Consider the following 16,028-nt stretch of genomic DNA (forward strand, 5'->3'; position numbering starts at 1 on the left):
AGAGGGGAGCACTGCTCACTAAACTCTGGGTGTTTCGCTAAGAATAGGTGAGGTTTCACAGTAATTATGAGGTCTCTGGCTGAAAGGAAGATTAGATCACCAGAAACAAAGCCTGGTGGAGAATACCATTCTACCATCTGATGGCAATTTTATATGGTTCACTAATACTTATGAAACCTGAGAACCTGCTATAATGTTACACTACAAAACAACAGGTCGCTTGATTACACAGAAGAAAAGGCAAAAACAAAACAAAATAATCTCCCAATAAGATAAACACTTTTATCAAGTAGTTCATCATCACTTAAAACTCCAATGATGTAATCTCTACCAGCAGTAGAAAGGATGACTAAACTGTGGTGTATTCACATAGGATAGTATATTGAGATGAAAAAGGACAAACTGAGGTTGCAAGCAACAATCTTGCAACCTCAGACGTATCTCACAGACAATACTGAGCAAACTGAAGCCAGAGCAAAAGAGTACATACTGTACAATTCCATCTGTATGTAGTTCAAAAACAGGCGAAACTAACATGGCATTAGAAGTCAGAACAGTGGTTATGTAAGAGGGAGGGATTATAACCTTGGATGAGGTACCAAGGTATTGGGTTCTAGAAATGTTCTATATCCTGTTCTGGGCAGATGTACAAATTCATCAAGCATTTAAGACCTATGTACTTTGCTGAATATAAGTTGCACCTTAATTTTTCAAATGGTCTATAAAAATAAGTATCTCGGAAAACATTTATTGCCCACTGTCTACATTATAAAAAATAAGCTATTAAATTATATCATCTCTAGATTCAACAGTACCCAATATAGTTACTCGACTGTAAGTAAAAAAAAAAAAAAAAAGAGATGGAAAGGTATTGTAATTCAGGAACTGAGAAACTCAACTGTACTTCAAGATTCCTAAAATTCTCCATCCCAGCTAGGAGTACTTACTTAATAGAGTACTCAGTGTTACTATATGGGTAACGACGATTCTTTATAATGTGATGCTGTTGTTTTTTGGTCAGAAACTAGTGTGTGTGTGTGTGTGTGTGTGTGTGTGTGTGTGTGTGTGTGTGTGTGTGTGTGTGTGTGTGTGTGTGTTACAGTTAGAAATACATAAGGCATTCTATAATGGCAGGAAATGATGATTATGGTAAAAAAAAAAAGATTAAAAAAAAAGCACTACACACCATCTGAAATAACAGTGAACGTGTCACAGAACAAAATTCCTCATGGCTGTCCATTTAGGATGAAAGCAAAGCTCCGAGCCATGGCATACGAGGTCACTCGTGGACAGGCCACTCTGCCTCTCCGGCCCCGGCCCACACAACGCTCCGCCTTCATCAGTCCACTCTGGCGTCCCTTCATTCTGTCACCCCTCACACTCAACCCTCTCTCTCCGGACACACCTCTCCACACTGAGTCCCGCCCTCCCCTCTCTGTTAGATTAGCTTCTACTCATCCCTGAGCACAAATATCACTTGTTCGGGAAAACTCCCTGGGAGGTTTTCTAAACCGCTTGTCATGTTGGCAGTTTGACATTGGTTCATACGATGGCCTCCGCGACACTGAAATTCTAAGGCCCATTACGGCAGACGTCTGGGTTTGTTTCCCCTCACTCTTTGCCTTGATTATGAAAGGATGGCTGGAGCGGTAGCCGAGGGAGGAGAATATTGCAGAGGAGAGAAAGGATACAGAATTTGAATGCCTGAAGGTTGAGAAAAAAGTCACACCAGGGCCACATAAACAAAGGAAACAATTTGCAATGTTGAAGACAAGTTTTAATGGCAGGTGCCTTCTACTGCTATAGGACAAACAGGGGCCATGTGCCTAAGTGCACTCATCCTATAAGGCCAAACACACTGGCCTTAAGAAAACTTGTCTCCAGTATTTCTGAACACTTTTGTTACAAAGGAGCTTCATTTCCAGAAGACTCGTTAATCACTTCTTATACCACACACCAAATACGGGCACTAGAAAATCATAAATTAACATAATCTTATATGGCTTCTTAGAAAATTTTGCTACTCATCGAATGAACTATATTATCTTCTTCTCTATTTTGAAAACAATGATTTTATAACTAAGTAAAAATGATCTTTCCAAGCAAAAATTTACAGACTTGCCTATGACAAAACTTCAAAAATACCTTAAATAAACTGTCAGATAAGGTACCACTGAGGTTAAATGGGATCTTCGTGTTGAATTTTGTGGCTTAAATCCTTATATAGTCATTTTAACAGTGCTGTGACTTTCCTAGTAGTTGAGAACATGGGCCTGGGAGTCTTGGCTATTCATCAACAGCTGTGACCTTGACCAAGTTACTGAACTTCTTTATGATGTAATATCCTTATCTGTAAAATGGGATAACAAACTAAATTCATCATAGTTTTGGAGCAAAGAACAAAAAAGTTAATGTATGTTAAGTGCTGAGAACAGTCCTCGCTTCTAGCAAGCAGCCTGTGTACAGGATCCGTTATCATTACTATATGCGACATTATATTCAGCTCCAATAGAAACGCCCCATGGGATAATATTTATGCGAAAGTTTAGAATGATTAGAATTTGGATTTCAATGTAAATTTAACATGAAGTAATTAATTCTTCATTCTAGAACCAATATTTTAGTGGCTTTACTATAATAAACTAACTCCTTTAAAAAGCTATGAAAAGGCACAGAAACCTTTTCTGATTTGATTTCATTTTAAACAGCATATATATAATAAACACCTTTCTTATTTTATTTTAATCTTCCAATCAGCAGTTCTACCAGAATGTTATATTTAGATTACATTCATTCGTGACTAATAAGTCAAAGTGGGTAAGGTATTACATGGGAAGTGATTTCAGAAACAGTTAATTGCTTCAGTCCTTAAGTAAAAAACAATCTGCTCTATATTTATAGCTATTTTAAAGCTGAAAAAAAAACCCAACAATGCATTTCCATAGATACCCTCACCATAAATAGCCAAGTTCTTCTGCTAACCAAAACAACACAGACTTCTTAGATACCAACAAATAGTGAGGGGACAGCAAGAGAAAAGGGGGCATGTTTTCTGCTAAATTCTCTTCATAGAGTTTCTGGCCATTTATATTGGGCTTTCTGATATGGCAAAGGAATGCTGGGCATAGGGTTCTAGAATTATCATTTTAACAAGTCAAGTACTATATAAAAGAAATGGAGAAACTATTTTGAAAAACAACCTGGTGAATTATTTTGAAAGAGGTTTCAAATTTGAGGCTTGAACTGTTCCAAAAGGCTATATGAATTTGTACAGAAATTCACTGCCGACTTACCTATCTCAAGGTATTTAACGTGCAGGTAGATTAATATATGGATATCCATTAAATTATGAGAAAGAAGTTGAGGCAAGAGGTGTGTGTCTACTATTTTATAAAGAATCTTTCTTCAAATTTCCAAATCTGTATATCTAAAAACAGGAGATCCACTTTATATTGCTGACTAGCTGGTCAGAATATCCACTTTCTAATACTATCATAATCGCATTCTCTCTCTACAATGATTGTTATGCTTTGGGGATATTATTTAATTGGTTTTACTTCTAAATCATTATCTAATAACCTTCACTTGGACGGGCTCTAACTATATAAGGCAGTGGTTCTTAAATGTGGTGGAATTTGCTCCTTCAGGGGGCATTTTTGGTTGTCACAACTGGGGGTAAGGAGAGTGTTGCTACTGGCATCTGGTGGATAGAGGTCATGGATGCTGCTAAATATTCTACAATGCAAAGGACAGTCCCCACAACAAACACTTATCTACTAAGTTAATGATAACAGTGCCAAGTCTGAGAGACCTGCTCCAAGACACATGGAAGGTACGGTATTTTTTAGTAACTTCCAACATTTCCATTGTATTTTAAGATGAAAGACTAACATCCACATCGAATCACATTTTAAAAAATCTAATGACAATTTATGTTGCCCTTTAGATCTTAGATGCTGTTAACTGTCTATGCTTCCTCAACATAAATAACAATGGGATCGATCACGGCAATGTCATGATTGCATAAAATCAGTTCTACAGTTTATAATATGGAACATGAAATAAAACAATAAAATTAAAGCCATAATATTTTCACTGGAAAGGAATTTAGTTTTACCATTAAAAATTTCACAGAAAAATGGTCTATCAGGTACTGCAACGCCTTAGGGTAAAAAGAACTCTAGACTTATTTTGACACTAGTTTTAGAATCGGGCCTATCCTTTTATTTATTTATTTATTTATTTTTATTTACTTTTTTCAGGGGAGAGCGCCAACGCAGTCCCCCACTACCACAAATTATGCAGTCGAGTTTCCCACATTTGGAGAAATCGCAGCGGTCAGCACATCTGGAGTGTCAAGGATAAGCCTCGCCCTGGGAAAACCACCTACGTGATCAAGGTATCTCTCCTGCCAGGTTAAGTTAGGCATTTCCTTTTACTCTGTTCTTCGTTGTTCTTTGTCATAATACTGGACTACCACGACTGTCTTGCAGAAATATTATATAGAATGAAATGCCAGGAATGCAATCTAGAAAATTATTCTACTATTATGTCAGATAACTTTTAAATGGTTAAAATCCATAGTTATTTTTCAAACTAATAAGGGAAAGTAAACTTTCTGATCTAGGGTCCGAACACCCATTTTTTACTATAATACATACTATAAAGCGACCTATTAATAATACCAACTCAAAATGTTCTCCCTGATTTAAGAATAAAAGCACACATAGAAATAAGCAGCATAAACGCTGATATACAGCCAAGCGTTCTTTTGGTTAGCTCTGATTTTCCTAAACATTCTAGAAAAGGGGACCCAGTACATATAATGCCGAATTACATACCTACTATGCTTTAAAACAGGACTAAACGATATGTATTTGGACGGTACATTTGTAGGGCCAGTAATCTATTATAACTTACTTCTCTAGACTGCACAACTCATGCTTACTAAATGACAAAAGGAAACGGGCCGTTTTCTCTCCCGCAGCACATTTCCCTGAACCCCGCAGCGCGCCCCGCACCGTTCCGGGCGCCGGGTCGAGCGCCCGCGCCGCGCCCGCATCTCCGTTACCTCGGCCTCGGGGCTGTCGAGGCCACGACCCGCCCCACGCGCGCAGCCAACGGCCGGGCGGACCCCGGTCGCCCCTCCAGCCCGGGCGCCCGCTCTGCCCCGCACTCACCCGTCACGCGAATGGACTCCAGCATCGTCCAGCCGAGACCGCGGACGGTGGGCACCGCGCGCGCGGGGCAGGGGGGAGAGCCGGGCGGGCAGCCTCTAGCCTCGGGCCGGGCCTCAGAATCGAGGTCGCAGAGCGGGCGGCTGTCGGCGACCCGGGGCAGGACAAGGCGGAGAAGGGCCGCCGGAGACGCGCAGACGAGGGCCGAGGGCTGCGCTTGCTCGGGCCCGCGAGTGCTGGCAGGTGCAGCCCCGGCCCTCCCGCGGGCAGCCGCGTTTCGAACGGGTCGCTGTGACGTTACCGCTCCCCCGTTGCTAGGAAACGCTCTCCGCGTCCGCATGCGCCGCGCTCCACAGAGCCCGTGCGCCGCTCGGGGCGCCCGCGCGTCGGCGGCCAGGTGCGTAGGGCAGAAGCGGGACTACAACTCCCGGCGTGCACAGCGCAGGCGCGCGCCTCGGGGGCTGCCGGGCTGAACCCCGGAACACACGCCCGGCCGGGCCAGTGAGCTGCGCGCGCTTCGGCTGGTCGTCTGCACAGATGTTTGCGCACCGCTCCGCAGGGATTCGCGGCTGTAGCTTCCCAAGAGAGCGGTGACGTAACCTGAAGTTCAGCCTCAGCTGCGAACTGCGAAGCCAGCCAGTCTCCTCCGCCGTTTTAGTTCATTTAAAAGGTGCGGAAACGCTTAAATAACCTTAGGGTGAGCTGGTAACGAGCTCTGTCGTTGAGGAAGCTCAAATACATTTACTATTTAATTACCACAGCATAATGCCCTTAATAATAAAATACAAATTGTAAAATACGATTGTGCAACTGATAGAGCTCAATGTTGTTTTTCCGTTTATTATTCCGTGGGAAATGTAGAGGCTATGCCATTCAGTTTTGGAGAGTCCTATGTGCAAGGTTCTGAGACAGGCCTTGACGACTAAGGGAAATAAATCTCATGCAGTTTACAGTCTAGAAGGAGTTCAGAAGGCGGTGTTGATACTGTCGTTTTCAGAGCCACGTTTTCGCTTTACCCTTCCTCAAGTGGCAACAGGCCACAAATAGTTGGGATGTGTTTTCGGACTCGGGAACAAAAAGTTATGTCAGCAATATCATCAGTTAGAAGGGAACAGTGGAAATTTAACTACCACAAATACTGGATAACCCCACATCCTATTCTGTAAGAAAATCCTGGGAATATTATCTTCAAAATATATCCAGAATCCAGCCACTTCTAACTTTCACCACTGTCCCCATTCTGGTTCACCCTACCACCATCTTTTGTTTGTATTATAGCTAGAGCCTCCTAAATGAGCTCTGTATTTCCACCTTGCCCTCTTCACATTCTCAAAACTCAGCTTGGGCAGCGTGATCCTGTTAAACAGTCAAATAATATCACTCCTCTGAGAAAAAACAAAACAAAACAAAACAACACTTAAGCGGCTTCCTTTCTTACCTATGAGGTCCTTTGTGACCTAGCCTCCTGTCATCTCTGATCTCATCTCCCGTGGCTCTTCCCTCCTTGGTCTCCTCCAAACATACTGATCCCCTTGACACTCCTCAACTATGCAGAGCACGATTTCCCCTCCTGGCCTTTGCAAGCTGGGATTTCCCGTCTGGAACACTCTTCCCCACTGGACTTGCTCCTTCATTTCTTTCAGGACTTAATCCAAACGCCACTTCTCAGTGAGGCCCTTCCTGGCCACTCACTTTAAAAATTGCACTCCTTTCTCAGAGTCCCTATCCCCCTTCTCTGCTTTACTTTTTTTCCTTAATATTTTCTAATTTATTATAAATTTTACTGATTAGTCTTATTGTCTGTCTCCATCCCTAGAATAAAATTTCTACAAGTTCAGTGATTTCTGTTTGTTCATCGCTATGTTCCCAGCATCTAGAATACTGCCTGGCACACAGTAGATGCTCAATAAATTATTTGTAAGTTAATGAACAAGTAGACGATAGAAAGTATGCATTTTCGATGATAACTCAGAGAAAATAGAATGATACAAAATGGGCATGTAGATGAAAAAATCTTCAGGTTAAAGCATTTGATATAGTACTGGGCAATGAATGCTTTGCATTTATAAGAGCACTTGCAACATATGTCCTAAGGAAAAAGGCTATAAATGAACCTTACATACCTAGCTTCCTTGTATGCCTTCTTTAGTTTCCCTATATACCTAAAACTCTGAAACCCGCTTTTCAGGTTTGCTATGAATGCATCTATTACTACTCCAATTTCTAGTTTTTAAAGTCACTATTTCTCAAAAAAAAAAAAAAAAACTTCTAAAAGATTTTTCCAAGTCATATATCAGCAGCTATGTAAACAATTTACTCTGAATGCTTTTACTGAAGTGTGCTTAACCAGATTGTCCATTTTCATTATATTTTGAAGAAAACAAGATGTATTATTTTATTCTTTCCATGGGTATTTATTTATATACAAAATAGCTTAGTACTTTTAGCATACATAAAAGACACTATACTTCAAGAAACTTATTGACTAGTAGGGAAGGTTTTAAACACACACACACACACACACACGTTCAAAAACACACAAGTGCACTAAAGGTTTACCTCCCTCTTCAACATTTTATTAAACTTAAGAATTCCAAAAATAATCTGATGTCCCTGTAGTTAACCCACCTAGAATATTATTTCATTCTTTACTTTCAAAATTAGTTTTATGTTCACCCTACCAATATTTTCTTGTGGATCACTCTGATTTTCAAATATCTTTACTGATAAGTATTATCTAAAGTTGCACATCAATTTAATCCAAGCATTTTTAAAAGATATTATTCATGTGTTATTAGGCGCTGAAGTACTCTTGCTAGGAAATCTGTGAATACAAAGAGTCTAATTTCAGACAAAACTAGTACTGTTACCAGCTCCTTTTATCATCCCCGCCTATGCAATTATTCATCCTCATCAGGCTTTGTGCATCTGCTTTGTTGATTATTGATTCGTGCTGTGCCTGCTTAGTATTTCCACTGGGTACAGCATCTGCAGCTGTCCATTTGGCTGCTTTTGAGTCAACATTGTTTTTACATATTGGCCAGAACAATGAACAATTCCATCTGTCTGAGAAATTTTTCTGTATACCTGTTTCTATATAAACCATTACTACTGAGACAAAAGAAGGAATGGGATTATTAGTTACTACCCCACTTCCAAAATAAAGTTGAAAATGTATTAAAACTAACTTTACTAATTTATGTTTATTTATAACGACATACCTTTTCTCCTTTCTAAAGTTTTGCGAAACTTAAGTTTTCTAAAAATAGCCAAGACTGCTGTGGCAGTCACCCCACTTCAGCATGACAGTTTACCATTATGGTCATTTTTACGTGCATTACCTACATTACATTGTGGGTCATTTTGATATCTAAATATTAAATCTCAGATTCAAAAGTTATAGGAAAATAGGAATTTTAATAGAAATATTGTTCTTTTTGTGTGGTGAGATTTTCGTTATGAATAAAGAACTTTATTTTATCATCAGTAACTTTTTTTTATCAGTAACTTTTGTTTACTTAACTCATACATTAATCTATTTCACGTACATGCTACATGGCAAAGTATTCATAGCTGATGGAGTTTTGGGATAAAAAAAAGTCAATCCAAACGTCTCTGTAATAAAAGAGGATTTTTTTTTTAGAAAAAAGATCAACATCCTCCTTTTTAAAGATTTAGAACACACTTTGATCATTTACCTTCAATGGCGAAGGGTGCTTATAGGTATCGTTAGTGCTGGTGGAAAGATAAATAACTATAATATTTCACTTTCTACAGCAAGGGTTTATTTTGTTGAGAACAGGTGAAGCATATATTATGCTTGAAACTAAGAAAAAGTTTAACTTCTTAAGGAGAAGTTATCTTGGTAACTAAAAAAGAATTAGAACAGTAAAATATTTATTTACTTTTAAATTTCAGATGAGAGCTTAAAAGAATGGGGGGAAGAGAAGCTTCCAGAAAATATTTTGACTTTCCTTCTTGTGCTATTGGAAGCAGTTTTTAACATTCTGGGTTATTGGAAATACATGAATCGAGGAAAGTTAACCTGCAGCTGCTAGAAAAAGGACAGAGCAGCTCCAGCTGCAAGATGCCAGACTCTAACGAGCATTAATAGACAGCTCTGGGCAAGCTGAAAACGATGCTCCTTGACTTACAAAAGAAAAAAAAAAAAAAAAAATCCAGGGAATAGTTGGTTCCGTGGCTTTAAAAAAAAAAATTTTTTTTTTTTTTTCAGTGAAGCTTGGAGAACTTTTAGGATGTCTGTACTGAAAGAATGGAATGTTTTCAGTATGTCTTTTCCAGGAGAATGAAAAGCATTAAGGGGAAGCCCAATAAAGGATGCTTTATAAAGCCGCCTCTGCCTTTTCACTTCTATGAATGTGGCCAGAACAGCACAAAAATCCTGGGAAACACTGAGTTTTTAATAGGATGTTTTGTTGTAAATGAGTGGGGGAGGATGAATATTTTTCTGATGCCCCTTTACCCCTAAATACTTCATAGCATGTACATAGAATAAAGCAAATTTAATATATTGGGAATCTGGTTGAAGGGCATCCTGGAATTCTTTGTTCTACTTTTTCTCTTGCTCTATGTGCATATAATTTTTATATGCACAACTTTTCTTTAAGTTTTAAATCATATTAAAGTGGTGCCAATTGAGTACTAAGGTAGAACATGACCTCCCTGTGGACTAGGTGGGTAATCTTATAAGACATGTTATTCAGCTGGACTCATATTTAGATATCTAAAGGTGTTGGTAGCCCACTCTGGCAGTGGGGTCGGGTGAGAAAGCCACAGACGCAGCAGAGAAGGGTAGGGGCAGGGAATAGCAATTGACCGAGTTCTGTCCTTGGAACACTTTGCTTGGCATTGAACACTAGGCAAAGTGGGTCATAAAGTCATCTGCAGAGAGAGAGAAGGGGTGGAATGGGAAGTCGATAGAGAATCTGATAGAGATTTAAGCAGATAAGAATGCAAGGATTCTAAACAACATTCAAGGGCCATTTTGAGGGGGATAAATTTGAAATGGAATTGGCTCAATGCTCGCAGCAAGCCAGGAAAAACAGAACATGTAGGTTAGGGATTGGCTAGTTAAACTCAGCAAGCTGGATAAGGGACCAAGGAGAATGGTAGTGAGATAGATTCCCTCGGGGTCTGGCTGGGTAGGGAGCAAGTGAGGCAGAAAGGAGGCTGGGCAGTGTCCGGAAAGGGCCAGTGACAGGTTCTGCAATACTCAGATTAGTCACAATCTTCTTATTTTCTTATCTACTATTTTAAGTGGCTGAATTAGGTGATCCCTGCAGCTCTTAATTTTTTTTTTTAAACTCCCTTTTTTCTTGGCCTTTTTAGAATAGAAAGAACTACTAACATCCTTTGACAGTTCTTATTTCTTCATTATAATAAATGCACGTGGCCTCACGAAAAGGAAAAGGTGAGAAGTCGGGGCTAATACGTGGCATGGCTTCAGGGCCGGAACTACAACGATTTTAATTCAACCAAATTTGGGAAAGGAGAATAGTCTGAAGATCAGGGTTAGGGGCGTGCAGGTTTAGTACAAGTGAGCGGCAGCAGACAAGAGATAAGAATCTGAGATTACAATCAGGAGGCCAGGTTTGGGGTTTGAAATCTGGGTGATGGAGCACTTCCAAGTGTTGATTAGTGTCCAAGTGTGGCTACACATTTGGCGATGACAGGAAGAGGTCAGTGCAGTTGGAAGGTTTCAGGCATGGTGAGGTCAGGGTGTAGGAGACTGGTCACTGAGAATTCATCAGCAAACCTATTTTGAGGGCCTATTGCATGCCAGGCATACATCATTCTGAGGAAGACTGGGATAGTGTCTGTCACACTGTGAGAAGCAGGGAGAGGAGAACGAAACTGAATGTCATGAACAACGAAATTTGGAAGGGTTAATGAGAAGGCAGAAGAACCAGGTCTGAAAGAGGAGAAACTTTTGAAGTGTTTGGAAAATAAAGACGTTCATGACAGACATGACAGACATCAGTGGAGTACAACGAAAGTTCTCGTATCAAATTTAAGCTTTTATTTTTGATGCTCAGTAAAGAGAATCTGATGTTTGAGAAACACTTGCTTCTGCTATTTTGTAATATTTAAGAGCTACTTTAATATAGGATCACTAAAAAATTTAAATATAGGTTCTGTGAATACAGCTTTAAGAAATCTACACATGGAAAAGTAATCAGTATACGAATTACAATGTGATAAGTACATAAAAGAATTCTTCCTCTTTATGAAAGGATTTACTGTGGCCCTTTAAATATGAATTCCCTTAATTTACTTATCAACTACTTGAGAAAGTAAAAAGGAGATTAAAGCTGCATAAAATTTCGATTAGTCTTTGAATAAAGGAAATATGCCTGTAGTTGTGTTGGTTTTGGAAACAGTATGTTCAGAAAAGCACAATCTGTTTTCCCTCACTTTGGAAGATGAAACTTTAATTCACTGATTAAATTAGAAAAGAAATCTGATGCTAAGGACCATGAATTGCAGAGATTGTAATAAAATAGTCCTTTTTGGTGACATGTATCTAACATCCTTTGACAGTTCTTATTTCTTCATTATAATAAATGCATAAAAGAAGTGGCCCTTTAGCCAGATAACCTGTGGTTGAGAACTTGACTTTAATCCTTTTTGGCACTGTCTTCTTGTTAGATCTTGGCCATTTCACTCTGTAAAAATAAGAATATTTATATCATTGTATTATTTTGTGAATAAAATGAGAATATGTGTGAATCTATTTTAAAACATTAACTGTAAATATATGAGATTTGGAGTGTCTTTATTACAGTAATGCTTTCAAATTTTGTGTGTTTTAGACCTCCATCAATTTTATCTGAGAAAGACGTGATTACTATTTCCTTCGTTGTAAAAGGATCAAATACTCATTTATTAGGGCCACCTTTAATCTCTAGTTATATCTGCTTCTCAGCCTTGATTCTATTCATAAATTACTGTAATAAATTATGGTCTTTACCTAAATAATTTGGGAGTTTGTGGTTTTTATTTAAATAACCAGGGAAGATACTTTTGGTGACTTTTAGAATATTAACATCATTTAGGTCAAACTGCATAGCCTAAGTGCTAGTGATCATGCAAATATAGCATACTCTTATGCTCTTTCCTAATAATAGTTTAAAAAGTTTCATTTTAAAAAAGCAATTCCAAGAGAAAAACATGGTTGCTATTTATTTAGCACTGTAGATATAGCTCAAGGGTGCATTTACATCACCATTGTGTTTTTGGTGATCAAAATAAATAAATTAACAAATGTCAAGAGTAGAAACAGTCTAGGATTGGACGGAACTTAAGCAGATCTGGTTCAAATTATTAGGTGATGGTCTTAGGCCAATCATTTAGCCTCTTTGTATCTCAGTTTCCCCATCTCTAAAACAGGAACAATAGCTGCCTTACATTCACTCATTCATTCATTCATTCATTCAACAAATATCTATTGAACTCATGTGCCCAGAAGGTGCTGAGTTACAGGTATAAAAAGACAAGTCCCTGCCATTCCATAGTCTATTCTGTAATAGGAAAGATAGATAATAAAAACAGACATAACTAAAATAATTCCATATAAGTGGTAAATGCAATAAAGAAAATATATCAGAGTAACAGGATGAAAAGTGATAGAAGGACAGAGAGGGGTGTGGCCACCCAATCAGAGAAGTCTTCTTTGGAGCGGTAGCAAATCTGAGCTTAGACCCATCTAATGAGGATACAGACATGGCAGATCTAGAGGAGGAGAGTCCAAGCAGTGGAAAGTTTTTGAGACAGGAAGGAATTTAGCATTTTTAATTGAAATTCAATATAATTTCAATTAAAATCTCGAGAGGATTTTTTTCCATTATGGAGCTTGACAATCTAATTCTAAAATTTATCTGGAAGGACAAGGGGGCAAAATTAGCCAAGCCAATTTTTAATTTTCCCTATCATATATCAACACATAATTATGACAGTTGATTATTGGAAGAGGAATAGATAAATGCACCAGTAGAATAGAATAAATGGCTCCAAAATAGACCTATACATACATGAAGAGTTGATATATTACAAAAGTGGCATTTCAGGTCAGTGGGGAAAGGACGGACAGTTAAATAACTGCTGCTAAGACATTTGGTTATCCATATAGAAAACAAAATCAATCCAGAGAATTTAAAGACAATACCCATACTTTAAAACATTTAGAAGACAATACAGGAAAACACCTTTAAAACCTCAGTACAAGGAAGGATTTCTTGAGACATAAAAAGCAGAAACCTTAAAGGAAAATACACGTATATTTAATTACATAAATATTAAACATTTCTGTACATACAAGATATCCTAAAGCAAGACAAACTATAAACTAGGAAAAGATATTTGCAAGCCCGCAAACCAAAAAAAGGGTTATTTTCCCAGAAAATAGTAGGCAAACAAAAAGTCTAGGAAACAGTAAGAAAAAGACAAATAACTGCATGGAAAAATGGGTGAAGTATATGAAGTTGGAATTTACAGAAAAGGAAAAACTGAAAGGCCAATAAACACATGAAATAATGTTCACTTTTATGAGCAACAGGAAAAATGTACATGAACAAGAATGGCAAAATCCAGAAACTATCCAAGAAATCAGGAGGCACTGGAGTAGCAGACATGTTCATATACTGCTGAATGGAGTATAAATTATTACAATCATTTTAAAGAGCAATTTATTTTTAGTATCTGGCAAAAACATTGAAATATATTTATTGAAATGACCCTCTAGGTATATTACTTTAGAGAAAGTTGTATAAAGGAGATATGAAATTATTCATGGCATCGTAGGATCTTTGGAAAGAACTGGAAATGAGCTAAATGTCCATTAATGGATACATAATTTACAAGTATCTTTATACAATAGAATACAACAGTGAAAATGAATGAAATGCAGCTATAGCTACTAGTGAGGATGAATCATAAAGAGAATATTGAGCAAAATAATTGCAGATACATACAGAGAAAATAAAATTTATGTAAAACACTGTATATTGTTATGGATATATAAGTAGATGTAATAAAAGTACACATGTCATGGAATGATAAACATGAAAATCAGGACAGTTTTACTCCTGGGAGTGGAAGGTGAATGGGATTAAAGAGAGACACACAGGAGACTTCAATAATAAAATTACATATATTTTTGAGGGGGGGGGTGTGGGTACATGGTTATTTTATTCACTACATTTTTTGTAAACTGGAAATATTTTATAACACAACTTTTAAAAGAAGAAAAGTAATTCTAGCTTATAGAATGGAAATAAGGAGACACAGTAGGAGACAACTGCAGTACTCCTGGAGAGCAGAGTATCTGGCACAGTTTCTGGCACATAGTAGGTGTTTGTAGCTATTGCTGTGCTGGTTGCTATCACCATCATCATCAGTGTAAAGACTAAAATCATGGGGGAACTGTGTGTGTTTTATCTCTTTCCGTCTTGACTAGAATCTAGTTATAAAGAATCTAAGTCTCACAGAAGCCAAAGCCAGAAGATACAAGGCTACATAAATTTCTAATGACTCATTTTTCAATGTTGTTTAAAGCACACACCCTCTCCCACCAATATACACATCCTTTTCCTGCCTAGCACTTGGAAAAGACTCAAGCATCTTTTCTCGTTGGTTCATAAGTAGCATATTTTGAATTAAATTTAATAGCTTGATACACCAAATACTTGGATAGCGCCTTATTTCTTATTAAAGAATGCTTTGAGATCTGTCTCAGTGTTTCATCTGATCCTCCTAACGACTCTGTGGATGGCGAGGCTGTTGATTATTTCTCTTTTAGTAAACTAAAATCCAAAGAGGCTAAATCAGAGATTTTTAACCTCGTGACCATGAACTTCATGAAATCCTATGTTAAATAGTTTATGACTGAATGGGCATTTTTTTAGATAGAGGGTCAGCTTTATTTTCAAAGGTGTTCATAACTCCTCAAACAGGTTTAAAAAATGGTGGGTTACATGATTTGCCTAAAGGTCACGGGGTCCTGGTGCAACCGAAACCCCAAGCAATTTCTTCCAAACCCACACTCAGAATTCTTTTCATTACAACCTAAAGCATCAAAATTCCAATTAGAGATATTGTTGGTGAAATACTTTCTGTAATGTTTACTGACTGCTAAGATGGAACCGTTATTAAATATACCGCAACATCTTACCTGGGAGAAAAATTGTGAGTTTGTTGAACTGTTGGACAGTCACTCTCTAAACGGTTTTACTTTTCAGGCGAACAAGTACAGAGAATGGGATTTTCGTTTCTTCTGGACCTGTTACCTAAGGTCTCAGGGTCTCCCTTCTCTCAGATGTAAAAAGGATTAAAGTGGATCACTTTTCAAATCCTTCCAGCTCTATCGTTGTTTGCAGTTGAATAGGATTTAAAATAGGAAGCACGACAGGAATTTGGGGTATAAACTCTTCACAACGTCTGTTGATGCTGGCCTTATTTTCCCAAGGAGAAAGCCTCCAGCGCCTAGGGCAGGTTACTGGTCATTAACCCCCAGTGTCTGGGGACTTGCCAAACCGGCCTCTTATGATTAGAACCAAACCTGCAGTACCCCTTAGGGTGGAGTAAAGGGAGGGGGGACGAATAATACTACAGCTGACAAAGGGCTAGTGCAATTTCAAACACAGGGCTCTCTCAATCCTAGCCCCGGGAAGGGAGCGCGGGGTGCCCGGCACCGCCCCGGCGAGGGGATCAGCTTACACCGGGTGGGGAGACGCAGGGTTGGGTGGGGCTTCGGGCCGCGAGCACCTCAACCCCCGCCAGGTCCCAGGCGAGGCGGTGGCCTAGAGGAGGAGGCGGGGCCGCCCGTGGGAACCT

General features: G+C 38.7%; 1 protein-coding gene and 1 non-coding gene across 10 annotated transcripts in view; both read right to left on the reverse strand.

Moving 5' to 3' along the window:
• KIAA0895 (KIAA0895 ortholog) overlaps positions 1 to 15,979 on the reverse strand; it is a 44,359-nt gene extending 28,380 nt beyond the window's left edge. For 7 of the 9 annotated variants that reach the window (XR_003046329.1, XM_025046903.1, XM_015589549.2 and 4 more), the window contains exon 1: positions 5,181 to 5,571. Coding sequence is in view for 6 of the 9 variants with exons in the window: in XM_025046903.1 (XP_024902671.1) it covers positions 5,181 to 5,517 (337 nt within the window). In the remaining 3 variants the exon portion in view is untranslated. Of the gene's footprint in view, positions 1 to 5,180; positions 5,572 to 11,795; positions 11,864 to 15,366 lie in introns of those variants that run through there. The other 2 variants (XM_025046904.1, XM_015589551.2) reach the window with 2 other exon arrangements.
• LOC112479961 lies at positions 4,260 to 4,424 on the reverse strand. Its single transcript, XR_003046386.1, has one exon. It is a non-coding gene; the product is annotated as a U1 spliceosomal RNA (small nuclear RNA).
• Positions 15,980 to 16,028: the final 49 nt, after the last annotated feature.

This window comes from Pteropus alecto, unplaced genomic scaffold, assembly GCF_000325575.1.
Source record: "Pteropus alecto unplaced genomic scaffold, ASM32557v1 scaffold21, whole genome shotgun sequence".
NCBI lineage: Eukaryota > Metazoa > Chordata > Mammalia > Chiroptera > Pteropodidae > Pteropus > Pteropus alecto.